This window comes from Spodoptera frugiperda, chromosome 2 (genome assembly GCF_023101765.2).
Source record: "Spodoptera frugiperda isolate SF20-4 chromosome 2, AGI-APGP_CSIRO_Sfru_2.0, whole genome shotgun sequence".
Classification (NCBI taxonomy): domain Eukaryota; kingdom Metazoa; phylum Arthropoda; class Insecta; order Lepidoptera; family Noctuidae; genus Spodoptera; species Spodoptera frugiperda.
The window spans coordinates 7,638,591-7,666,010 of NC_064213.1; the positions used below are offsets into that span (position 1 = coordinate 7,638,591).

The 27,420-nt window shown below is 35.6% G+C and overlaps 1 protein-coding gene across 4 annotated transcripts in view; it reads right to left on the bottom strand.

Moving 5' to 3' along the window:
* LOC118268820 (uncharacterized) overlaps positions 1-25,115 on the bottom strand; it is an 86,761-nt gene extending 61,646 nt beyond the window's left edge. The window contains exon 1 of one of the 4 annotated variants that reach the window (XM_035583504.2): positions 24,781-25,115. In XM_035583504.2, coding sequence (XP_035439397.1) covers positions 24,781-24,838 — 58 coding nt within the window. In that variant the 5' untranslated portion in view covers positions 24,839-25,115. Of the gene's footprint in view, positions 1-5,985; positions 6,117-13,355; positions 13,493-21,696; positions 21,847-24,780 lie in introns of those variants that run through there. The other 3 variants (XM_035583499.2, XM_035583498.2, XM_050704690.1) reach the window with 3 other exon arrangements.
* Positions 25,116-27,420: the final 2,305 nt, after the last annotated feature.

Genomic DNA, 27,420 nt, shown 5'->3' on the forward strand with positions numbered 1-27,420 from the left:
ATGTAGGTAGATGTGGCTTTAAGGCTTTATGACTATTAGCATTTCGACCTTAAAGCCGGGTCCAGACGAGTGTAACGTGTAATGTAATCCACCGTGTAATGTAACACGAATTCTACGTGTGGACGGCAGTACGAGCATTACATGTAACACTCGCGCTGAAGAATTCGTGTTACATTACACGGTGGATTACATTACACGTTACACTCGTCTTTTTTTTTTTTTTTTTTTTTTTTTGGGGGAAAATCATCCAATGATTTCTCCCGCCCTGGGTGAGGCGGGAGGGAGTGTCAGACTCTTACTGACTAAAAACCACCCCGTTCCTTCTCCTGCTTTGAGCCGGAGCCCCGGTAACCTTTTACGTTGTCCGCAGCTCCGGATCAGGCATCAGCCCTACTGGGCCCCATCTGTGGTGGTCTGGCTCTTTGAGGCGCGCGCGGAACGCGACGCGCCGTACGCACGGGTCTGGTTCTGGTCGGGCGGCGAGCTACCCTTGCTCGCCGTCCGCAGATCCGCACTTACGGTGGCCGGAGATCGTCACGCGATCCCCGACGCCCGGAGTGTCTTCTGCGGCGGCTGGGGCGTGAGGAGGATCGTTCCCTCACGCGCTCCGCCTCCTCCTTAGCTAGCATGACTGCTTCGCAGAAGGAGGAGACGGCGTCCCATTCCCTCTCGCTCCGCACCATGGCCTGAACCAAAGCCGGACGCGAGAGGTCACCGTCGCCGATCACATCCCTACGTTACACTCGTCTGGACCCGGCTTAAGGTTCTATTTTGGAAAGATACGAGTAATATGATGTCGTTATGTATGTTATAAGGAATGTACCTATACGTTACATTGTTATTTTTTATAAATTGATGGTCAGAAAATTTTAAGTTTTGTGCTTAAATGACTACCTAATTATTGTTTCATTGTACTTTTTGTTTATTGCCAAATTCACGTGACTGCGTGCAAGCAGCAGATCACATGACATGGTAATCAATATACTATACAAATGGAGTTGTCACAAATTGAAAACCTCTTCGATATGTCACATGATTGGAATCAAACCTATCACCGAACACAATGGGGATGATGATTAAGTTTATTTAATATTTGTCTGGTAGATTATGATTAGATATATGTGGTTCATATATTTTTTAAACCTACATTGGATTGAATAAGTCTAATGAAAGAATTTTCGAGCCGGAGCTGCGGACTACCTAACGGGTTACCAAGGCTCCGGCTCGAAAAGCAAGAATGGGAACAGGGTAGTTTTTAGTCAGTAAGAGTCTGGCACTCCCTCTCGCTTCGCCCAAGGCCGGAGAAGACAATGGATGATTTTCTCCCCACAAAAAAAAAATAAAGTGAAAGGATACTCATCATCCCCATTTCTAACTCAAAAATATTAAAAATCGAATAACCCATTAATTAATAATAATTAACTCAAGTAACGTGTTCAGCAATTATACTTCCTCGACCCAACCATTAAGAAAGTTGTTTTGCACAGACACTTATAAAAATAACTTCATTAACAATTAATTTGATCCCCTAAGATTTATCAGTTTGTTTTTTTTTCAGTACATATGGCCTTATCTAGAACCAACAAGACATCTGTGTGCTAACTGTCATCATTAATAAAAATATCTTATTTTTTTACAAGGGAAAAACAATTCACGTTTTTCTTGTTTGCAGTGAGGCAAAAGTGCGCGAAATCGTGGTGTTGGAAGATTAAACGTTGTGTTGCTATGTATACCCAAATGAAATAAAATGCTAATTGATAATAGAATAGCCATTATCTATAAGCATTTCATTAATTAAAATATCTATGACATTTTTAAACATTTCTATTTGACTACTATTTATATACTGTACGGCTACGTATCTAATTGCTCAATAGTAGATACCTACAACAATATGTATTAAGATTCAACATTATGTCTCTTAAAGAAATAGAAGCTGCAATGTTTTAGGTATGTGTGTAATGCATGCATGAAAATTTTATTTTATAAATCCGCGCAAAACGCTAGAAAACTTTTTGGGTGGAAAACATTTCAAGGAGAGAAAAGCTAAGTGCAAATCGTAAATTATATAAGCACAGGAATATTAAAAAAAAATTAATTGAATGATTTTCCAGCCTTAAAAATAAAAATAATAGCTAACTGAATTTCAGGTTTCTAAAACAAAACACATACATTATGATATAATAGTGAAAGAAAATGCAGATGATAATTACACCAGAATGCAATTAGCATTAATTTGTTAGCAAAAATAAATAGGTTTTGAAATGGAAAGTTCAAAAACCTAACGTTTTCAATACAAAGTAGAACAAACTAAGAACATTATTGATTACTGCATGGAAACGTTATTATTTCCATTTGTTTGTCTGTCGAGGCGCTGTGACGATACACGCCATTTAACACTTAAGACGCATTCGTATTGTTGACTCGAATACGCTAATCATATTATACGAATATGTACCTTATATAGAGTGTGGTAAACTTTATATTTATTTACTATAAATCGTACGTATCGTCGTACTAATGCGCTCATAACAATGTATAGAGGGAGTTATAGTAGCGGTGCGGTAGGTAGGTAGAACGAATAAAAAAGATAAATAAATATACCTATGTAAATTGAAAATGGAATACTTATCGTACTCTAGAACTCGTTATCGTACTCTACTATACTATTTTATAGTCAAACTTGCAATTTAATGATCAAAAAGAAAGTTCCACAACTACAAATATATCGCTACTTATGTGTAACTGACTCACTGATCTAGATGAAAAATGTTATTTTCGAAATTCTAACATAGATACTGAAAATTAGTCAAACCAGTCGTACCAAATTACTAATCAATAGATCCAGTTTTGAAATACAAAAATTTATAGCGAACGTCAATGAATGAATACATTTAGGAATTTGAGTCATTCTACTCATTTGAACTCCATCGCACATTTTCATGAAAAATACATGTTTTTCCGGTAACTTTATGCTTTTGATCACCTTCCACAACCTTTCCTTGTTTATTGGATCGGTTCATTCAACCCAGGAACTAAAGAGGAACTCATTAAAGAGTAAATTACCTATGTACAAGAGGAGATGCGTCAAGAAAGTTTATCTAAATGCACTTTTACAACTGTTTACAATAATCATTGTGTCTCTCTGTACATAAAACTGCTATTGTTTAAAATCTCACTGAACTACGTAACTAGTTTAAGTTATTATTTGTTCGCGATGACGTTTTTCGTTGATTTATTTGTTTCAAAGGCTTTTGTCATAAATTGTACAAGGATAGCTCTGTCATGGCTGCTGCGTCAACGTGATAACTATTGTGATTGTCATTTGTTTGTGTTTGTCTATGATAGAGAGGGTCTAGTCGTGATTATAATGCCTTTTTTTATGACGAGGGGAAACCTTCAAAAGGCGCCTAGCTTTTTGGGGAGAAAGACTAGGGAGTGTGGGATTTTTACCTCACTTAAACCACCCCGATGGCCACATTCAGCATCGATAAGGGGCACCGAATCCTCTAACTAGACCTGCCCCGGAGACCGCGCCCTATGGTGCACCGCCTGTTACGGCACATCTCTAGGGCGATTATAATGCCTAGGAACATTTGTCGAGCGACATGTGTCCTTGGAGACATCGGGCGATGTCGGGCGACGTCGGACGACATCGCCGCGACATTGTTGAAACTGTTCTTTGCCGTACAGTCACCTGCACATACTTTATACCTACGAGCAATATTTTTTAATTAAGGTCTTGTTTTACTACAACAAAATAAATAAAACTCAATGGAGTCCGAGAAACAGCCCTTAATATGTATGTATTTAAGTACATAAATAATATTGACGAAACTTTTTTATTATTATGCGATTAAGTATATGTAATTGATAAGTTAACGACATTAATAATATGAATGAAGTGGTTTATTGACAATTGAGTTAATCTTAATTGCTCGGGTGACCGTAATAACACTACAATAAAGACTGGTTCCGTGTTAAGAGGTGATCTAGTACATTTAGTAGGTAAAAAGTGAATTCTCGCACATACGTTGAAAAATGATCCATGCCTTTTAAGGATAAGAAGATCAAATTTTCAACCACATGCGAGATAGAAAAGCTGATAGAATGAGATACTTAAAAACCCTTACTACATGCATATGAATTGCAATTTTTGTCTGTCTTTCTGTTTGTTCCGGCTAATTTCTAATCTGATTTGACTGGACTTTGGTTGGCAGGTAGCTGATATACTAAGGAGTAACTCAGGCACCTTTTTTTTTTTAATACATATGTCGTTAGTTAGTCACAAAGAGCGAAGCAGCAGGTATCAGCTACTCTTTGCTAAAGACGAATCGTATCGCAGTTTTAAGTACACATACACTTAACGTAAAACGTTATGTTACATAATGTACTTATACTAACTTGACAGATAGTTAAGTTAAGGTTAAACTCCATTCGTATTAAATTATAAGCGGCTAAGGGCGCCCAGTGCCAGAAACCTGAATAGCGCAATGGTGTCAAACAATTTACTGTATATTTTAAAACTAAGTAGCCAAGGTCCTTTTGTATACATATTAATACGATAGGGGCCTCTATCTGTGTCCTAATTCAGGTTAAACGCATTTTTGCTGAGTATTTCTGCAGAAATAATTAACATTCAGAAGTTTAGGACTATTTTTAACCAACATAGATATAACTAATGTATGATCTACTATTCCTAGAAAAGACCTACATTATATTTTAATCATCCGGTTACAGCCAATTTTGTTTGTATCTCATAGCCTTTTTTAACGGGTAAATCATCTGATGTCTTCTCCCGCCTTGCGTAAGGTGAGAGAGAATGTCAGACTCTTACTGACTAAAAACTACCTTGTTCTTATTACTGCTCTTCGAGCCGGAACCCCGGCAACTAGTCAGGCCTTCTGTGGCTCGAGTCTCATGGCCTAAGAACAAGTCTAACTAACCTATCCTATTATTATCAACACCTCAAATCAGTTCCCTGCTGGAGTACGCCTACAATGAGTGTCGAAATAACAGGTTCATAATCTCTACTTCTAGCAGGTAAGATCCCACTTTAACACTTGGTTCTGGATTATCATGAAGGTTACGGTTAGGTCTCATCAAAGTACAAGAGAATTCAATATTACACATGACACAACCCCGCACCATGACGACAAATTAATCACATTATGAAAATGTAAAAAGATAAAAATCGAAAATCTCAGTCGAGCTCTAGAGGTTGTCGACATGGAATGTTGACTCGGCTATCAGATTTATCAGGTAGACAGTCATTGGCCTTCTTGGCTGGCCTTCAGTGGCATTTGTACAGTCTCAAATTACAAGAGTGGATCAAAGATTTGATCATGGATATGGTAGCTCAGTTTCTATAGACTAGACACGGTGAGTCCGCTGTTTGGGTTCGGAGCCCACTAGTGTCATTTCTGATTTGAAAACTCAAATGTTTTTTCTTAATTTAAGATCCCAAGGATCCCTTGTAGAATAAATGGAATATTGATTAAAATAATACAAATATGTTTGGAATATAAAATAAATTAATGAATATTCTAAAAAATTAATACAGCTCAAAAGTAAAAATGAAACGATAGCGTAAATACCCAACTAACTACAATTTAATTCGTTAGTCTGATTCGGATATTTATAAAAAAGTTTAATGTAAAAGTAAAAAAAATCTTTAATAATTAATGTCATTATTGTTTCAAAAACATTTTCATTTGTGATACAAATCTTTATTTAATTTATTTTAAATGTGAAAAGACATTTCTTTTACTTAAAAAAAATATTTGATATTAAACATGTCGCGGGCAAAAAAAAATGAAAAACTAAACATCGTAAAAATTTTTACAACTGCTATTAAAAACAGACTGATTAAAAATTTTGTACAAGTGTTACTGAGTGTAGGTTTAGCGAACAACGCGTATTAGTTACACTGATTACTGCGTTCTATCATGCATTATTTGAAGCGGCATTAACATAAGTACTCACGATGACATTTCTACAACCTCCGTACATTATATTTACGCGGCACTGTCACAGATTATAAATTATATTTCGCGCCACCGCGCCACGGCATCGCGTAGTGTTTGAGCGGCCAGTATTACACGTACTATGTCTGAACTTCCATCTATGTGACTTTGTATACTCTCCCGCGACGGACTCGCGACCGCGTATAGTTTCGCACAACTGACGAATTGCCGCGGACACAAGACACGTTAAATGCCTAATTCCATTGTGATAAGCAGTATAAACTGTATTTCATGATACCGACGAGTGTCTTTTGAAATTAGATACAGCTATTTTGCAGTTTTCGTAACGTTGAGAAATTGTTACTATGTATTCTTTCCACACTTGTCTGTCTCAATGATTTATAGTGGTTGTGTACTTACATGACTTCATGTAAAGATGGCTCGGGTTCGATGTCCTTGTAAATTTTGGAGCATGACTATGTATTCTGCTCATAAAGTACCAGTTACTAAACGAATAATAAAGAAATACTTCGTTATTTTTTGTTATCATTTGAAAATGTATAAAAGACAGTTCATAAACACCTACTTCAATTTTCAGACGCTCATCGTAATATACGAATCATAATATCAAGTTAAACTTCACACAACTCGGTAGGTACCTAATCAAGTACTGGAAAACTGCTGAAGACGCCATTATAGACGGTACAAAAGTACAAGTAAACATGGCGCTTGTACCTATTTACGCAAAAACTACGCGTCTACCATTTCAGTAAATAATAGTACGATGCAAAAAAATAATAGTAAATAAGGTTTTTCCGAGTACTTACAGTAAACACAATAATACACGTGTAACGCGGTTTACTTTACACAATTTTTGTGAAGTAAAAATAATGAAATCGCCAGTTTCTGTAGTGGTAGAAACTGGTATGATTTGGATGTGTGTCGCTAAGGAACTGAAAACATTTTTTCAAATAAAATGGGATAGACAGGAGGATTAAAAAGCGTAAAGAAATGGTGAAGGATAAATATAAGTGTTCTGGCGAAGAAGAATAAGTGCTGTACTCAGGAGAGTCATTTAATGGTTACTTAAACTATTCCTTAGTAACGATTTTGCATCGAAAACAATTGCTAAGGACTGGGTTAAATAACTATTTAATGACTCTGAGTAAGGCGGTAAGAGGTTAATTGAGCTTGCTACGAATTTCTGAAACATGATCTCTTAACTTGATTGAGTGATAAACAAACCAAACTTTCAGATTTAGAATATTAGTAGAGATTAGTAACTACATTTAAAAAGAGTTATCAATACATTTAACAACTTCATTTAAAGTTAATTATACTAATTTTAATAGTAATTCTATTACCACGTCAATGCAATAATCTAATTCTTTAAGTACAACATATAACAAGCTAATTGCAAGCGGCAACGCAAATCGCAATTTGGACAAGTGACGATAGTTTACATAAACCATTAAGGTTCAATATACCTTGCTAATATATAACAAAAACACCCTTATTTACTTCTCGTGACGAACGTCAGCTAGTGTGAATAGAGTTCCGTGTGTTATTTATATGCAACTATAGCTTTTGTCCGCGACTTTTCATACATACAGAATATAGTTTGTTAATATTTCTGCGATTTTAAAAATATCTATGTTATGATCTTTTTGAGAGGTAAAATCAGCGAAAGACTTCTTTCGTCCTGGGTTTTTTCAAGGGGGGAAATTATCCAATGATTTTTCTCGCCTTGAGTGTGGCGAGAGAGAGTGTCAGACTCTTACTGACTAAAAACCACCCCCTTCCTACTTTTGCTTTTCTAGGTGGAACCCCGGTAAACCCGCTAGATAGTCCGCAGCCCCGGATCAGGCTGTACTGTGCCCCATCTGTGGTGGTCTGATGGCTATTCCCGTCCTGAGTTAGGGGAGTGTCGGATTCTTAAGAATTGCGCTAGACCCGTAACCCCGACAGGGCCTCATCTCAGACGGTCTATTACACTTCTAAAGAAATATTTATGCCAAATTTAAATTTTCTAGAAGAAAATAATGTTAGTTATACGTTGTCCGAAGCGAAACTCTTAGTCATCAGTAACGGCAATTTTACATAGGGACATATTATGAAAAATTATTGATGTAATAAACCGCAAATCTATTATTTAGGTAAGTACAGTTAACCAAATTTAACCATATTGACGTGCGGCATTATTATTTATTAATAATGCCGGTAAATTTATTAGGTATTATACATAATAAGAATAACAAGTTTGTGGCAAATGTTGAATATTTACGAATTCTACGTAAAGTGATGATACTTTATTTTTATTACCTATTTGGTTCAGGATTTATGATTTAATGCTGTAAATTAGGTACATGATTCAAAGAATGTGCAATGTAAAGTACATTGTATTATTTTAAGCAGATCGGTAATGTTAGACTCACCCCCTATTACATGGGACTCATAACACAAATGGTGAAAAGTGCGTGTACATTGTATAGCGGCATTACGTGGCGTAATGTGCACCTCAGCCTACCTCTCGGGTATAAAAGGCGTGACGTTACGTATAGATTCTACGCATCAAATATCGTAAACATTAATGGCTGAAATAGTGTTTTAAACACTGAAGAAACCAAACAGGACTATGTACACAACACCATTTGAAACCTGACCATGAGACTCCATTACAGTAGACGTACTAATTTCATGACATTTTTGACTACTAATTAGGTGGGAGTTGCCGCCCACGACAATTTTTCACACGTACCTACCCATATTTTACAAATGACATTGTCAGTGTCATGTGATGGAATAAAGTATAGATAGCTCCTGTAAATGCCGCTGAAAACTGCTTTACGAAGTAAGAAAGTCATCCATTAATATTATTAACATCATAGACATGACAGTCTGCTGCTATGAGGTCCTCTCACTATAAGGTTTCCCATCAACTCCGCGTTTGACGAGAGACTCGCTTACGAGAGGGTGATTTTTTTAAAAACTTTAACTTTTATTTAATAAATCATTATTCTCCCGCATTATTAAGCATCGTGGTAGCTTATTATCATCCTTATTTTTATTGGATTGGTTGAGTGTCACAGCTTAATTTATTGAAACCAAATTTTGTGTTTCAATCGGCAGAATTGTTAACTTTTGGTTGAGGATAATGGCGCCGTTAACTTTTTGTGTTTTTTTTTTTTGGAAAATCACGCGAGAAGACTAGACATAATAATAAATTAATTCTACACTGATAATTATTGTTATCATTCAACATAAAAACATCTATCAATGTTTTCTTTTTTCATATATGATTAAAAATCTCTTCGTAACCATGAACCTGAAACTTCATAATGCAGTTGTTTTGCGTACTAATGCACTGGCTAAACAATCAAAATGATATGTAAAATATTATCTGAAATGTTTTAGATCATACGATGACACGTAGGTATAACTTAAGTTTATGTACAATAACTATGTATAATTAAAGATATAAATCAAACCTAAACAAACTAGATTCCAGCATCCTCATTTAATCTAAGACATGTTAATTGTTTTACATATTTACTCAATATTTTATCAGGGTAAGCAAACCGCGGTGGAATTATTTTTTGCGTCACATTATATACTTAAGACTTAAGCAAATATATATAAAGGAATTTCAGTGTATAAGTACTCATTTGATCTTTAATTCAACAATGTAGGTGATAATTGTAACAATTGTACAGATAAGTTATCTAATTTTATTTTAATTGTTTGTGAGGGAAATTGTTTTATTGTAACTATACATATGTGCATACCTACTGTATACTTCAACTGTACACTTTATAGTTATAAACCTTCAAGAATAGAGCGTATTCCTTTTTAAAAGGTCGGCAAAGCACCTGTGTCTCCTCTGGTATTGCTGGTGTCCATGGGCGGCGCTGATCACTTACCATCAGGCCTGACCAAGACTGACAAGAAGAAGTTGAATATCCCAGAAACTACTGACTTTCAGACCAGGGACCTCAGGGCCAATTTTGTATGAAATTAGTTGTTTTATCACCGATTTCCGAGAGGAAAAGTCAAGTCACCTTGTTTATTATAACTACGTCTGTGATGACCCTTATATTGTAGGAAACATTATTCTCTTTTTATTAAAAAGCTTAAAGATTAGTATCACTATCGTAACGTAATTATATTACTTGTTTTTATATCCTCTATTATATAGTTAGCCCTCTAATTCAACCTAACTCTAACCTGATACTAGTCATACAACCAAAGAAAAAAATAAGTTTATTTTCACCGGGCTACGGGGGTCCACACGTTGCCGTTGGGGGCCCGGTGGTCCCGTATAACTGATACGGCAGAAAGTGCTAGCTACGCCCCTGATCCTGTTTATTATAACTACGTCTGTGATGACCCTTATATTGTAGGAAACATTATTCTCTTTTTATTAAAAAGCTTAAAGATTAGTATCACTATCGTAACGTAATTATATTACTTGTTTTTTATCCTCTATTATATATAGCCCTCTAATTCAACTGTTTACAATAATCATTGTGTCTCTCTGTACATAAAACTGCTATTGTTTAAAATCTCACTGAACTACGTAACTCGTTTAAGTTATTATTTGTTCACGATGACGTTTTTCGTTGATTTATTTGTTTCAAAGGCTTTTGTCATAAATTGTACAAGGATAGCTCTGTCATGGCTGCTGCTAACCTATTGTGATTGTCATTTGTTTGTGTTTGTCTATGATAGAGTCTAGTCGTGATTATAATGCCTTTTTTGATGACGGGGAAACCTTCAAAAGGCGCCTAGCTTTTTGGGGAGAAAGACTAGGGAGTGTGGGATTTTTACCTCACTAAAACCACCCCGATGGCCACCTTCAGCACCGATAAGGGGCACCGAGATCTCTTATTAGACCTGCTTCGGAGTCCCTATGGTGCAACGCCTGTTACGGCACATCCCTAGGGCGATTATAATGCCTACGAGCATTTGTCGAGCGACATGTGTCCCCAGAGAAATCGGGCGATGTCGGGCGACGTTGGACGACATCGCCGCCACATTGTTGAAACTGTTCTTTGCCGTACAGTCACCTACACAGGCTTTATTTATATCTACAACCAAAATTAAGGTCTTGTTTTACTACATTGAAATAAATAAAACTGAATGGAATGAATAAATATGTATGTATTTAAGTACATAAATAATATTGACGAAACTTTTTTATTATGACGATTAAGTATATGTAATTGATAAGTTAACGACATTAATAATATGAATGAAGTGGTTTATTGACAATTGAATTAATCTTAATTGCTCGGGTGACCGTAATAACACTTCAATAAAGACTGGTTCCGTGTTAAGAGGTGATCTAGTACATTTAGTAGGTAAAAAGTGAATTCTCGCACATATGTTTAAAAATGATCCATGCCTTTTAAGGATCAGAAGATCAAAATTTTTAACCACATGCGTGCGTGATAGAAAAGCTGATAGAATGAGATACTGTTATACCCTTACTACATGCATATGAGTATACGTACGATAAATACATCCAAATAATTTTACAATGTCTGTCTTTCTGTCTGTCTGTTTGTTTGTTTGTTCCGGCTAATGTCTGAAATGACTGAACTGATTTTAACGGGCCTTTGTTAGCAGGTACCTGATGAACTAAGAAGTAACATACGCTACTTTTATTTTTATTAATACATATTTCGTTAGGTTAGTCACAAAGAGCGAAACAGCAGGCATCAGCTACTCTTTGCTAAAGACGAATCGTATCGCAATTTTAAGTACACATACACTTAACGTAAATATTATGTTACATAATGTACTTATACTAACTTGACAGATAGTTAAAGTAAGGTTAAACTCCATTCGTATTAAATTATAAGCGGCTAAGGGCGCCCAGTGCCAGAAACCTGAATAGCGCAATGGTGTCAAACAATTTACTGTATATTTTAAAACTAAGTAGCCAAGGTCCTTTTGTATACATATTAATACGATAGGGGCCTCTATCTGTGTCCTAATTCAGGTTAAACGCATTTTTGGTATTTCTGCAAAAATAATTAACATTCGAAAATTTTGGACTATTTTTAACCAACATAGATAAAACTAATGTATGATCTACTATTCCTAGAAAAGACTTACAATATATTTTAATCATCCGGTTACAGTCAATTTTGTTTATATCCCATAGACTTTTTTAACGGGTATATCATCTGATGTCTTCTCACGCCTTGCGTTAGATGAGAGGGAGTGTCAGACTCTTACTGACTAAAAACCACCTTGTTCCTACTACTGCTCTTTGAGCCGGAACCCTGGCAACCCGTCAGGTCTTCTACGGCTCGAATCTCATAGCCTAAAAGCATAGAAAGAGAGTCTAAACTAACCTATCCTACCATCATCAACAGCTACAACCATTTTCCCTGCTGAAGTACGCCTACTATGAGTGTGAAATATGAGGTATGAATCTCTACTTATATCAGGTACGTTGAAGATCCCACTTCAAATGGGTCTGGATTATCATGAAGGTTACGGTTAGGTCTCATCAAAGTACAAGAGAATTCAATATTATACAAGGCACAACAGCCCCGCACCATGACAACAAATTAATCACATTATGAAAATGTAGAAAGATAAAAAGTCGAAAATCTCAGTTGAGCTCTAGAGGTTGTCGACATGGAATGTTGACTCGGCTATCAGATTTATCAGGTAGACAGTCATTGGCCTTCTTGGCTGGCCTTCAGTGGCATTTGCACAGGCTCAAATTACAAGAGTGGATCTAAGATTTGATCATAGATATGGTAGCTCAGTTTCCATATGCTAAGTCAGCTGTTTGGGTATGGATACCACTAGTGTCATTTGTGATTTGAAAACTCAAATGTTTTTTCTTAATTTAAGATCCCAAGGATCCCTTGTAGAATAAATGGAATATTGATTAAAATAATACAAATATGTTTGGAATATAAAATAAATTAATGAATATTCTAAAAAATTAATAGAGCTCAAAAGTAAAAATGAAACGACAGCGTAAATACCCAACTAACTACAATTTAATTCGTTAGTCTGATTCGGATATTTATAAAAAAGTTTAATGTAAAAGTAAAAAAATATCTTTAATAATAAATGTCATTATTGTTTCAAAAACATTTCCATTTGTCATACAAATGTTTATTTAATTTATTTTAAATGAGCAAAGACATTTACTAAAAAATATTTGATATTATGTCGCGGGCAAAAAAAAAAAGAAAATCTAAACATCGTAAAACAATTTTACGACTGCAATTAAAAACAGACTGATTAAAAATTTTGTACAAGTGTTACTGAGTGTAGGTTTAGCGAACAACGCGTATTAGTTACACTGATTACTGCGTTCTATCATGCATTATTTGAAGCGGCATTAACATAAGTACTCACGATGACATTTCTACAACCTCCGTACATTATATTTACGCGGCACTGTCACAGATTATAAATTATATTTCGCGCCACCGCGCCACGGCATCGCGTAGTGTTTGAGCGGCCAGTATTACACGTACTATGTCTGAACTTCCATCTATGTGACTTTGTATACTCTCCCGCGACGGACTCGCGACCGCGTATAGTTTCGCACAACTGACGAATTGCCGCGGACACAAGACACGTTAAATGCCTAATTCCATTGTGATAAGCAGTATAAACTGTATTTCATGATACCGACGAGTGTCTTTTGAAATTAGATACAGCTATTTTGCAGTTTTCGTAACGTTGAGAAATTGTTACTATGTATTCTTTCCACACTTGTCTGTCTCAATGATTTATAGTGGTTATGTACTTACATGACTTCATGTAAAGATGGTTCGGGTTCGATGTCCTTGTAAATTTGAAGAATGACTATAAAGTACCAGTTGATAACGAAATAATAGAGAACTACGTTCGTTAGGTTCGGTTTTGTTAACACTGGAAAATCTATAACAGACATTTCATAAATACTTATCTACTTAAATTTTCAGTTGCTCATCGTAATACACGAATATAATATCAAGTTAAACTTCACACAACTCAGTAGATACCTAATACGGTGCCGGAAAACTGCTGAAGACGACTATAGACGGTACAAAAGTACAAGTAAACATCGCATTTGTACCTATTTACGCAAAAACTACGCGTCTACGATTTCAGTAAATAATAGTACGATGCAAAAAAATTATAGTAAATAAGGTTTTCCGAGTACTGACAGTAAACACAATAATACACGTGTAACGTGGTTTACTTTACACAAGGTGAACATTTTTGTAAAGTAACTATAATTATTACTAGTTTCTAAAATGGTAAGAACTGGTATGATTTGGAATATTCAGTTTAAGATTTTCAAATGTTCTCAAGAACTTTAGATATGATAAAATAGGACAGGCAGCACTGAAGCAGGATTAAAAAGTCTAAGAAATGGTATAGGAAGAATATAAGTGGAGATTCTTATATTTTCTCTTCTTATATTACATGAGACTTAGAACACAAATGGTGAAAAGTGGCGGTATTACGTACTGTAATGTGCACCTCTGCCTACTTCAAGGGGGTAAAAGGCGTGAAGAATATAAATCTATTTGAGCTTGGTACGAAATTCTGGAACATGATCTCTTGACTTAACCGAGTGACAAAATTCCAACCAAACTGTCACATTTAGAATGTTGGTAGAGATTAGTACATTTAAGAGGAGTTATTATATCCTACTAATTTCAATAGTAATTCTATTACCACGTCGATGCAACAATCTAATTCTATAAGTACAACATAATAACAAGATAATTGCAACCGGCTACGCAAATCGCAATTTGGACAAGTGACGATAGTTTACATAAGCCATTAAGGTTCAATATACATTGCTAATATATAACAAAAACACCCTTATTTACTTCTCGTGACGAACGTCAGCTAGTGTGAATAGAGTTCCGTGTGTTATTTATATGCAACTATATAGCTTTTGTTCGCGACTTCTCACATATACAGAAAAATAATTTCAGCATATTTCTGCGATTTTAGGAATCCCTATGTTGTGATCTTTTTTTGAGAGGTTAAAATCAGGGAAAGACTTCTCCTGTCCTGGGTTACTCGCATTGGGTGAGGCGAGAGAGAGTGTCAGACTCTGACTGACTAAAAACCACCCCGTTTCTACTCTTGCTTTTCGAACTGGAGCTCCGTTTTACCTGCTGGGTAGTCCGTAGATCCGGATCAGGTATCAGCCCTACTATGCCCTATCTGTGATGGTCTGATGGCTCTTCCTGTCTTGGGTTAGAGGAGTGTCAGACTCTTACTGACTAAACACAGTATTGTAATTGCGTAACCGTACCGTGGCGTAACCTCGTCATCTGTGACGGTCTATGCCCCTACACTTCTATTGGAACCTTTATGCCAAATTAAAATTTTCTAGAAGAAAATAATATTATTAATACGTTTTCTGAAGCGCAACTCTTAGTGATGACTAAGAGTATCGCATCATCACTAAGAGTTTCGCTTCAGACAACGTATAAACTGTATTTAACTTCAGTAACGGTAATTTTACATAGGGACATATTATGAAAAAATATTGATGTAATAAACCGCAACTCTATTATTTAGGTAAGTACAGTTAACCAAATTTGACCATATTGACGTGCGGCATTATTATTTATTAAATATTCAGGTAAATTTATTAGGTATTATACATGTTGAATATTTACGAATTCTACGTAAAGTGATGATACTTTATTTTTATTACCTATTTGGTTCAGGATACATGGTTTATGGCTGTAAATTAGGTGCATGATTTAAAGTATATGCAATATAAAGTATATTGCATTATTTTATAGCAGATAGGTAATGTTAAGCTCACCCCCTATTACCTAGGACTTTTAACACAAATCGTGAAAAGTACATGTACATTTTATAGCGGCATTACGTGCCGTAATGTGCACCTCAGCCTACCTCTCGGGTATAAAAGGCGTGAAGTTGCGTATAGGTTCTACGTATCGAATATCGCGTTCATTAATGGCTGAAATAGTGTTTTAAACACTGAAGAATCCAAACAGGACTATGTACATATTATACATAACACCATTTGGAGCCTGACCATGAGACTCCATTACAGTAGACGTACTAATTTCATGACATTTTTTACTACTAATTAGGTAGTAGTTGCCGCCCACGACATTTTCACATACTACCCATATTTTACAAATGACATTGTCAGTATCATGTGATGGATGCTTTAGATAGCTCCTGTAAGTACCGCTGAAAAACTGCTTTATGAAGTGAAAAGGTCATCCCTTCAATATTATTAACATCATAGACATGACAGTCTGCTGCTATAAGGTCCTCTCACTATAAGGTTTCCCATTAACTCCGCGTTTGACGAAAGACTCGTCCGCGAGAGGGTGATTTTTCAAAAAAAAATTAACTTTTATTTAATAAATCATTAGTCTCCCGCATTATTAAGCATCGTGGTAGTTTATTATCATCCTTATTTCTATTGGATTGATTGAGAGCAATCTCACAGCTTAATTTATTGAAACCAAATTTTGTGTTTCAATCGGCAGAATTGTTAACTTTTGGTTGAGGATAATGACGCCATTAACATTTTGTATTTTTTTTTTTTGGAAAATCACCCGAGTTGGCTAGACCAACATAATAATTAAATAATTCTACACTGATAATTGTTATCATTCAACATAAAAACATTCTCCAATCTTTTCTTTTTCTCATATGATTAAAAATCTCTTCGTAACCATGAACCTGAATTTTCGTGATGCAGTTATATTGCGTACTAATGCACTGGTTAAACAATCAAAATGATTCGTAAAATATTATCTAAAATGTTTTAGATCATACGATGACACGTAGGTAGGATAACTTAAGTCTATGTACAATAACTATGTATAACTAAAGATATAAATCAAACCTAAACAAACTAGATTCCAGCATCCTCATTTAATCTAAGACATGTTAATTGTTTTACATATTTACTCAATATTTTATCAGGGTAAGCAAACCGCGGTGGAATTATTTTTTGCGTCACATTATATACTTAAGACTTAAGCAAATATATATAAAGGAATTTCAGTGTATAAGTACTCATTTGATCTTTAATTCAACAATGTAGGTGATAATTGTAACAATTGTGCAGATAAGTTATCTAATTTTATTTTAATTGTTTGTGAGGGAAATTGTTTTATTAATTGTAACTATACATATGTGCATACCTACTGTATACTTCAATTGTGTACTGTTTACTTATAAAACTTCAAGAAAAGAGCGTACTCCTTTATAAGGCCGGCAACGAGCCTGTGACTCCTCTGGTGTTGTGGGTGTCCATGGGTGGAACTGATCGCTTACCATCAGGCCTGACCAAGACTGATAAGAAGAAGTTGAATATCTCATATCCTACTGACTTTCATACCAGGGACCTCCGGGCTAATCTATACTTATAATAAATCTGTAGAGAGGTCAATTCTGTACATGAAATATATTTCCAAAATAACTATCAGCGGGTGATTAGTGATCGATACTGACGCCAAAAATGCAATTAGAAAAATTTTTGTCTGTCTGTCTGTCTGTCTGTCTGTCTGTCTGTCTGTCTGTCTGTCTGTCTGTCTGTATGTTCTTTATAGAAACAAAAACCACTCGACAGATTTTAACGAAACTTGGTACAATTGTTCTTTATACTCCTGGGCAGGTTATAGTATACTTTTCATCACGCTGCGATCAATAGGAGCGGAGCAGTGAAGGGAAATGTTGGGAAAAGAGGAGAACTTACTCCATTTTTCAAGCTTCCGTCGCGTGTGCAGCCTTAATGGTTAAAGCTACACAGAAATCATGTATGACGGAAATGTTCTCCTTAAAATTGTTTAAAAAATATTCCACGACAACAAATGTCTATCTCTTATGGTTGACTCACAATAACACGTATAACTCCCGATAGCTTAGTAGTTCGGAGCTTTCTGATTATATTATATTTGTCTACTGTTACGTTTATAACACTCTCATTCATTCATATTATTATAATAAGTCTGTAGAAGGGTCAATTTGAAAGAATAAATAGAAGGGTGTGTTACTGGATCGATCGATACCAAACCCAAATATGTGATTTTTTTTTGTCTGTCTGTCTGTATGTTCAGGCATCACGTGAAAACAAACGGTTCGATTTTAATGAAACTTGGTATAATTATACCTTATTATCCTGGGCATAAAATAGGATACTTTTTATCCTGGAAAATACGTAGAAAAAAAATCTTAATTTTTCAATTTTATGCTACAGATCGCGAGCTCAACAGCAGTAGCTCAATAGAGGGATCTCCTTAATTATTATGGGTCTAGCCGTATTTGGGTCCAATAGATATTTATAAGATGTCATTGTTAGAGTTACTCAAAATTGAGAAATAAAACATCCACGCGAAGACAGACATCCACGCGGACGGAGTCGCTGGCAGAAGCTAGTTTTGTATAAAATTTGTTGTTTTATCACCTCCCGAGAGGAATAGTCAAGTCACCTTGTTTATTATATGTAGTTCTGTGACGGCCTTTATGTTGTATGTAGAAAATGCCACATTCTTTTTTTATTAAAAAGCTTAGCAAAGATTGGTATCACTATCGTTATGTAATTACATTACTTGTTTTTATACGCTCTATTATATAGTTAGCCCTCTAATTCAACCTAACTCTAGCGTGGTCTGCCACGTGCGTGCTACGTCAGCTACGTGGCACCTAACGTGTGCCTATTGCTGTACAACACCAAACCTAAAGAATACTACGTTTAGTGACACGAAAACTTAGGTCCCTAACCAAATGTTCTATAGTCGCTGTTTACAATGTGGCGACACATGACAAGTGACAGATGACAAAAATCGCACATAGACGATCGATGAACAAATCAACGGATGACGTCATAAATCCTACATCGCACATATAAATTTTACAAATAAACATGGATAGCAAATCCCAACGAATAACGGTAGGGCAGAAAGCCCGCCAGGCATGATCACCACCACCGCGCCTGGTCAGTGGATCCTCCTTTTCTAAGGGAACTTTACTCACTCTTCCCTAAAACAGTCGTAGTTTCCAAATTAAAAATCGTTAAATGTAATGTTATGAAAAATAATACGTAGTTAATGGAAAATTTTGCGTAGTTTACTTAATGCAATGATATAATAGCACTTCTGTTTACGAGTACATTTACGACGTAGACAAGGCACTCATGACTTACTCATACATATCGTCAATTTTAATATGCGACACCTAGTTCGTCAGTTAAGTTATAAATTGGATTTAATAGAGATGAAGAGTCTATATCGACTAACACAAAAATAATAAAATTATTTATTATGTTATTTGCTTACTCCCGTAACTGTTTAACGAGGTAGCTTGACTAGTTTCAAGCTATGCTAGAGGCGGCGGCAGCAACTGTCGCGCTACTAGAGAGCGAGTGCGACAGAATACGACCCACTACCCAAAAGTCTTCCCGCAGATGTCATAAGAGCAGACTTCCTTACAATTTAACTGTCCAGTTTTAACTGTACAGTCGAACTATACAGTTAAATCATAAAGTGTGTAAGCTGTATGGACAGTCCGACTTTATAGTTAAAACTGCACAGTTAAATTGTAAGGTAACTTTAACTTTTTAAACTGCTATATCCAACCCCGCGGTCGTTTAAGAATAGACATTATGGCAAAACCTACGTAGAGATATTGAAGAGGAGATACAAAAGTAGTTCAGCAGGAGACTATCACGGGCTGTTGATTATAATGATGGGAAATTTTATGTCAAACCTTACATTAATACCATTTAAATGGTTAAACAGAATTGGAATTAAACTTGGGTAAAGGAAAACGTGAAATTAATCGTAAAAGTAAGGTCGCAACCTCATTATATTACAGACCACGCTTGGCTGGACAAAATCATGTTAAGGTTCTCAAACGATCAAGATTGCTTCATTTACCCCACCCCTAGTACATACATATATCTACAAGAACCGTCAAATAATAGGTAAACAATTATTTTAACATCGAATACCTATGCACAAATGTACCGGGTAAGTTCGGGTTATTTTGACCCACTGGGGTAACTTTGATCCAAATCCTATAACCAATAGGAATCTAGAACAAAGCGTATATTAGTTTTTCATTGGTCTAAAGGTTTGGGTCAAAGTTTCCCCCCAGAAATAGTGCAGGAACAGAGTGGTTTTTAGTCAATAAGAGTCTGTCATTCCCTATCGACGCGCTAAAGGCGGGAGAAGTCATTGGATGATATTCCCCTTAAATAGAAATTGGGTCAAATATACCTGAGTTTACGGTACATTCGCATATTACCTCTTTTCTTAGCAGTCAGGTAGTCAATAGTTAACGAACTATTTATCTCAAAAATAATATGACTAATTTCATTGAAACATCAACTAATTTAATACAAGACCCTAACGATCTAATTATAATAATATTTACTTTATAAAAGATTAACTTGACCCCCTGGTTAATGACCTCAACTTGTTACAAAGTGATAAAAATCAACACAACACTGAGGTTTTACGAAACCGTAGGTTAGTGAACTTTATCGTGAATCGTGATCAGATTTTATCTATACTCTTAATTCCTCAAAGGAAATCTTATGAGGTTAACAAGAAAAATCGAATAAAGAGATATTTATTCATGTAAGACATGATTTTGATTGGAATAAAATCAGTAACCTGATAGTCAACATAAATAAGTAGTAGAAACATATGTACATAACTGCGCATGGTCAAGAGCAAGATTTGTGGTCAACGCGTGCTGAATAAAAAAAACATAGAAAATTTAATAAATCGCGCTAGCCTAGGTATTACCTAAAAGCTAGGTAGGAAAATGCAACAGGAAAGCCAAATCAAAAGTAGCTAACACAGAAGCTCTTGTCACATAATAACAAAATACTTTATAGTGTGACGACAACAAAAAGGAAAACAATACCACGGCTGTTTTTTCCCGAATCAATAAGAACCTACCTAGATTGTAAAAAGATCATTTTTTTAAGAGTAACGATGGAGTTTCTTTCTCGTTCTTCTCCATTCGAAGCTACACTTTGAAACGAGCACCTAGCTTTATTGACAGACAGACTGACGAACAATTCAATTTGACGTTTCAAAAGTGCCTAATTTAGGATTAATTGAAATAAACGCTTTAACTTTGACCTACATTCTGTTTATATCCATCTTTTTGTCGTTATATAATTACGTAATCCAATTATAATTCAACAAATCTATGTAACACCAATTACTGCTCACTAACAACTTGAAAATCCACGCATTTACTAAGAATTCTTCAAAGAAAACTTCAATCAATCATATTTATTGATATACATATCTTAACCCTAGTGGAAACGGGCTCAGCTAAGCTATGTTTTTTTACTATGTATGTATACTATGAATGGGTTCCCTACTATCGATACATCGCATACTCGAGTTACACATCTTCCTCACATAGATGGAAACGGTCTCATAGTTTCACAGTTTATCTATTACATTTTCGTAGCATATATTATACATAGCACATCTGTAATGGAAAAGCACCCTTATCCCTATAACAAGGCTCTTATGTTATAAAACGATAAAAACCACATACTTACCTCTCCTCTTTCAACTTAAAACAGAAAAACGTAAACACAAGACATATTCAAAATACCTAGAGTCCATCGATGGGTATATATTGACATCATCACAGCACAGCTAAAGTTTTAGTCACAATAAAACAAATAGATATAAACAATAATATTGGGATTACTAACACCTTGGACCATATGACACGACCTCGGGAACTGAACTGCAAGCTCACACTGAAGTACAACTAAGACCAGCGTCGCACTATATTGACTAATGACACTGTAGTCATCATCATGTCTACGTAGTAAGGGATGCCTCATACTGCACAACAGCATCAGGTCACGTAGTTGAGCTAAAGGTAAATCACATAAGTGTGAGTCATTTTTATTTAACGGCAGTTATGTCTACGAAACTTTGGGGAGTCCCAATACAACATACACAGTAGCAATGTCAACGTCACGCCTTTTATCCCCGAAGGGGTAGGCAGAGGTAGATTTTTAAGGGCGGAAATTCATCCTATATCTTTTCTCGCCAAGGTGAGGCGAAAGGGAGTGTCAAATTCTTACTGACTAAAAACGACCCTAATATTTCTACTCCTGCTTTTCGAGCCGGAGCCTGTGGATCAGGCATCAGCCCTTTAAATTAAATCAGACCATTAAAAGAAAAGGCAGAGTTAAATAATGAGCATGTTACGGCACGTAATGCCGCTATACAATGTACACCCACTTTTCACCATTTGTGTTATAGGTCATGAGGGATACAGTAGGTAACTTAAAAAACTTAAACAATAACTGCTATGCTCTCAATGTGTCGGTTAACCTATCTACTCGCAATATGTCTTCTTCCCATTGTTAGCATTCAAAACAAAATGAAAACAACATTAAAGACTTGATCCATCCATGAGACAAAGGCGAGTTTAGGCAGTAAAAACCCTCGTGTAAACAGGTCTTCAAACGTCTTCAAGATCATCAGATAAACGACACTGGCCATGAGAATGAAAGTGCTAAATTAGCGGCCATTAAATCCAGCCGGCCCTGAACTCTAACAAGCTGTGATTTATACGTTTAAGTATTTTGACGTGTGCAAGGCCAAGGTTTTTCTTTATAAAGAGGGGTTGCTAGAAGTGTTAAGTTTAGCCAAATTTTGTTAGTCAATAGAATAAACTTAATTTTTGGTATTTTTTGTTGCAACGTCTAGCGTTTTATACCCGAAGGGTTAGGCAATGTTCAGCTACTTTTTACCATGTGTGTTATAAGTCCCATGTAATAGGGGGTGAGCCTATTGCCACATACTGGGCACAATTTTAGACTCCGTGCTACTATTGAGGAATTTTCGAAAAACCGAAAAAAACGCCCAGTAATACTTTGCTCGGCTCCTTATCCAGCAGTCGCACTTGCGACCACTCGACCAACGAGGTAGTCAGAATTTAGGAAAATTCAAGCATCAAAAGATCCATTTTTTTTTCTCAAACGATTTAACTCAGAATCTAAAGTTTACTGACCATTACATGTCATGAACAAAAGCCAAGGTTAAGAGAAGTGTGAACAGTCGTTTCTCGCCAGGTACATGCACCGTGTGCAATGCTATAATTACAATCCATTTACCGTTAATTAAATGACTTTTAAGTATCTAGGTAAGATACCCTTAAATAGGTGGTTTTCTACTTGGCGTAGAGGCATTGACTAGCTAATTACCTGTCTCATTAATTGGTATTCTAGTGGTTACAAGTATACTAAACAGATAACAACGAAAACAAAAGATTGATACGATTTCTGTGTTAAAGGAAAAGCGGGAGAGGCAGTCCACGTGAATAAATATTCCTTAAATAGAGGTAAAATATGACTCTCTAAAGTATTGAGATTTTTAAGCTAATATTAAAGCACTGTGGTGTCATACTTGTATAAGTATATTACTTAGAATTTAGGCTTTTGATTTTTTTCGAAAATGTATAGCAGCTATCTGTCAATAAAAAGCCCGTCAAAATCATTTGAAATCAGCCAAAAAAAGAGAGACATGTATCGTATGGTAAAAAGTGATTATTTCAAGATTTCAAACAAATACTTTAATTTTATTTATTTCTCAGAATCTAGACTAGAAGATACCCTATAGTAACGACCCTGACAGCGATCAGAGTTAATATATCAAAGAGGTAGATATACCTACCTCACTCCCCTTTTCCACATTAAATGCCTTTTAAAGGTTTCCTTTCTAAAAAAAGGAATGGAGTGGCACATTGTCGGCGCCATGTGCTATTTCCGGAGGGAACAGCTGTCTGTCACATTACACAGGCTCGAGCTAAAACCGTACACATTCTAAAACGAAGCCTTTCTAAAATTGTTGCAGGATAACATTATTGTTCAAACCAGGAACATATTGCACACGGTTACAACTTTAAAACGTGTTTTGTGTCATATTCCGACCATGATGACACCTAAATTCGTCATGTCATGTCAATAAATATTATTTTACAATATTTGTAGGGTTTTTAAAGGAGTCATGTTAAGTGTGATCCGTAAAATGACTCTTGAAGTGTTTACTACAAGTTTTTGGATGGGTCACCTTCTTGTAGGTGAACGGTAAGTACTTTGTAATGCAGTTACATGAGTCCTACTGTTGTCGTCTTTGAAAATTTTTACGGACAATCATAAGCTCGAAAGCCTAACCGCATGTTTAATCAATGTGCGGGACTGGTAGCTCGCCGCCCGACCAGAACTAGACCTTTGTGTATGTGCAATCAGAGAAAAGAGCCATCAGACCACCAAAGATAGGACCCAGCAGGGTTGATGCCTAATCCGGAGCTGCGGACTACCTAGTGGGTTTACCGAGGCTATGGTTTCAAGGGCAGGAGTAGGAACGGGGTGGTTTTTAGTCAGTAAGAGTCTGACACTCCCTCTCGCCTAGCCCAAGGCGGGAGAAGTCATTGAATGATTTTCCCCACTTAAAAAAATGTCTAATCAATAATGTTAAAACGCCCCAAAGAAAGATACTGGTATCTAATGCATCTATGTACGTACAAAACGATTAGGTATATATATACAGGAAAATGCCAACACATGTGTTAAATAAGTTATGAAACAAGGTTCACATGACCCAACTAAAAATATTTCAATCTGTCATCAGAATCGATCGGTACCACCTACCTACGTCACATGACGACCAGACGATTTGATTATTAATAAACACAACTACGATAACAACTTATGAACACACAGTAAAGTTTGAAACAGAGTATTTATAGCACAAAAGGAAAAAGAACTTTAAAACCTTACCTTCATCGTCTTTCCCCCCCATTCCGAGCACGTACGCACTCCTCAGCAGGTGACCCATTGTTGATTCTTAGTTTACGATGCTGACTTTGTGCAAATTCAAAATAGAGCAGTAATAAACAAATTTTCACATCTAATACTACAGACACAATAAAACACGATTATTACAAGATACGTTTAAGCAATAACAAAATTAATCTAAGTGAATAGATTACCGCGCGAGTCGGTGAAAACGATAAACGGCTACATCTCTGTAGATATTATAGATTAATTCGCTTTCGTAGTAAAAGAAAGCCAATGAATGTAGTTTGTATCGTCACCACTTTACAAATGGTGTAAACTGAGCGCTAACCGAAATTATAGGTTGAGCTAAGAAAACGAACAGCGGAGATAATGGAGTAGCTACGTGTTGTAAACTTATCTATTTCACAATATTTTGTTACATTAAACTACGTAGCTACATCATCTTTCTTAAATTAGTCAATAAATAAATATTTTTTCTAGATGCCATAAAGATAAGTATGTCATTAAAAAATCTTAATTTAAAGCTTACTGCCTCCGTCTTAATTTAATTAATTATATCCATGTTCAATGACAGTAAGGTTGTTTGGCTTGATATTTTATAAATAGATTTTATTTTCAGACAAAAACGATCGGAACCTGTCGACCATATATACGAAAAAAATATGAATAATTAAAATTAGCAAAACCTAAATATTGTTTTTTGCAATATTATAAACCCATACAATATTTTAAGATCTCCATACATTTCAGAAAAAATCATAACCGTAAAAATAAATATAAACAGAAACCGATTCCACAGTAGCTGTCGTTCTACGTCAAATGTTGACACAAGCTAGGGAACAATGAAGCTATCAGGCATGCGCGCGCGCAGCCGAGCCGCGTACGCAAACACTGTTACTCCGAGCTATCAGTGCAAGCAGCAGCGGAAAACGATTGCTGAAAGTAATTTCGTGAAGAAATCTAATTGAAATGAAGAGGGAAGTTATTATATTGACTGATTGATGTTTACGTCAAAACTGTTTAACCACGTGCAAAGAAATACTTGCTACGGCATTCCCGCAAAATAGGGGCTTCAGAACCCAACCCCATCTTACAGTATCTTTTTTAACTTAAACTTAAGATCGAGGGCCTCTCAATACAATTTAGGTACTACAGGTCCTGCATACGCATAGCCAAATCCAAGACTAAGACTATACCTTAGACTTACAAGAACTCATGCTAAGAAACTTAAAATTGTTTACTATTTTTTTTTTATTGGGCGAGGCGACAAGTAATGTCAGACTCTTACTGACTAAAAACTACCCCGTTCCTACTTCTGCTTTTCGAGCCGGAGCCCCACTAAGTAGTCCGCAGCTCCTCCATAAATTAGTAAACCTACCAATAGTGGTATAGAAAGAGACAGACATTCAAAATGACTGTCTAGAAGTCTAGAAGAGATCGGTCATTTACCTCCCATCAGAGCATCACGTAGACTTCCTTGTTTGCTTTATGCAAATACATTCATAATTAGCAAACGCATTAGAACGTTTTTGACAGCATTACAGAATTTAATCAAAAATTAAGTAGTCATTCTCAATAATCTATCTGATTTTGGCTAACAGATGAAGGAAACCGGGAAAAACATGGACAAAGAAAGCTTTAAACCGAGCAGAGTGGAAAGAAATGGAGGAGGCCTTTGCCAAAATTGGGCAAATAGATAAAGTCATAAATCTCATCGACTCAGCTAATTAAGTTCAACTGTTAAAAACTGTTTTGTTCCTTCTTTATCTGAATAAAGGCTATTATTATCTATACATATAATAAAATCGTAGAAAAGTGCTGTCTGTACATTGAAAATAAAAATAAAAAAAATATCAGGGGTTATTGTTATGTCGATGTCGAACCCAAAAATGTAATTAACTTTTTTTTGTCTGTTTGTCTGTTTGTCTGTTTGTCTGTTTGTCTGTTCGTCTGTGCGCGCTAATCTCAGAAACGGCTGATCCGAGTTGGATGCGGTTTTCACGAATATATTGTGGGATGCTTAAATTTACATTTAGTGTTTGTTTCATGTCAATCGGTTCATAAATAAAAAAGTTATGTCAAATTAAAGAATCACGTCGAACATTCTATGCTTATACCATTAATCTCCGCAACTATTTGACGGATTTGGTTGAAATTTGGTACAGATATAGTTTAGAACCTTAGAAAGGACATAGGGTAGTTTTTATTTGTTTTCTATCGTTTTTATTATTAGTATTTGTTGGGTATCGGCCGAGCGCTTCGGTACTGTTGTGGAAATAGTGTACTATAAGTCGTATGATTATTTGTCTGCAGTGGTCCTGCTGTTTCGTATATTCTAAATTGGTTTCGTTGTATTTGTCTATTAAAAAGTTTATTTGTTGGGTTTTCCTGGTTAAATTATTTAACGTAGGTTTAGTTTGATATCGATTATTAGTAGTTACTGTAGTTAGTTTGTTTAGTAAAATTGTAAGTCTATAATTTATAAATTAATTAGATTTAAGTCGTTTCTTTTAAATTATTTAGTTTAAGCTTGGTTTGGCTTTGTATTATAGCATTGAGGATAGGTTGTAATATAATTTCTTTTTTAATTGTTATAAATTCGTAATTCGTAGCTTTCTT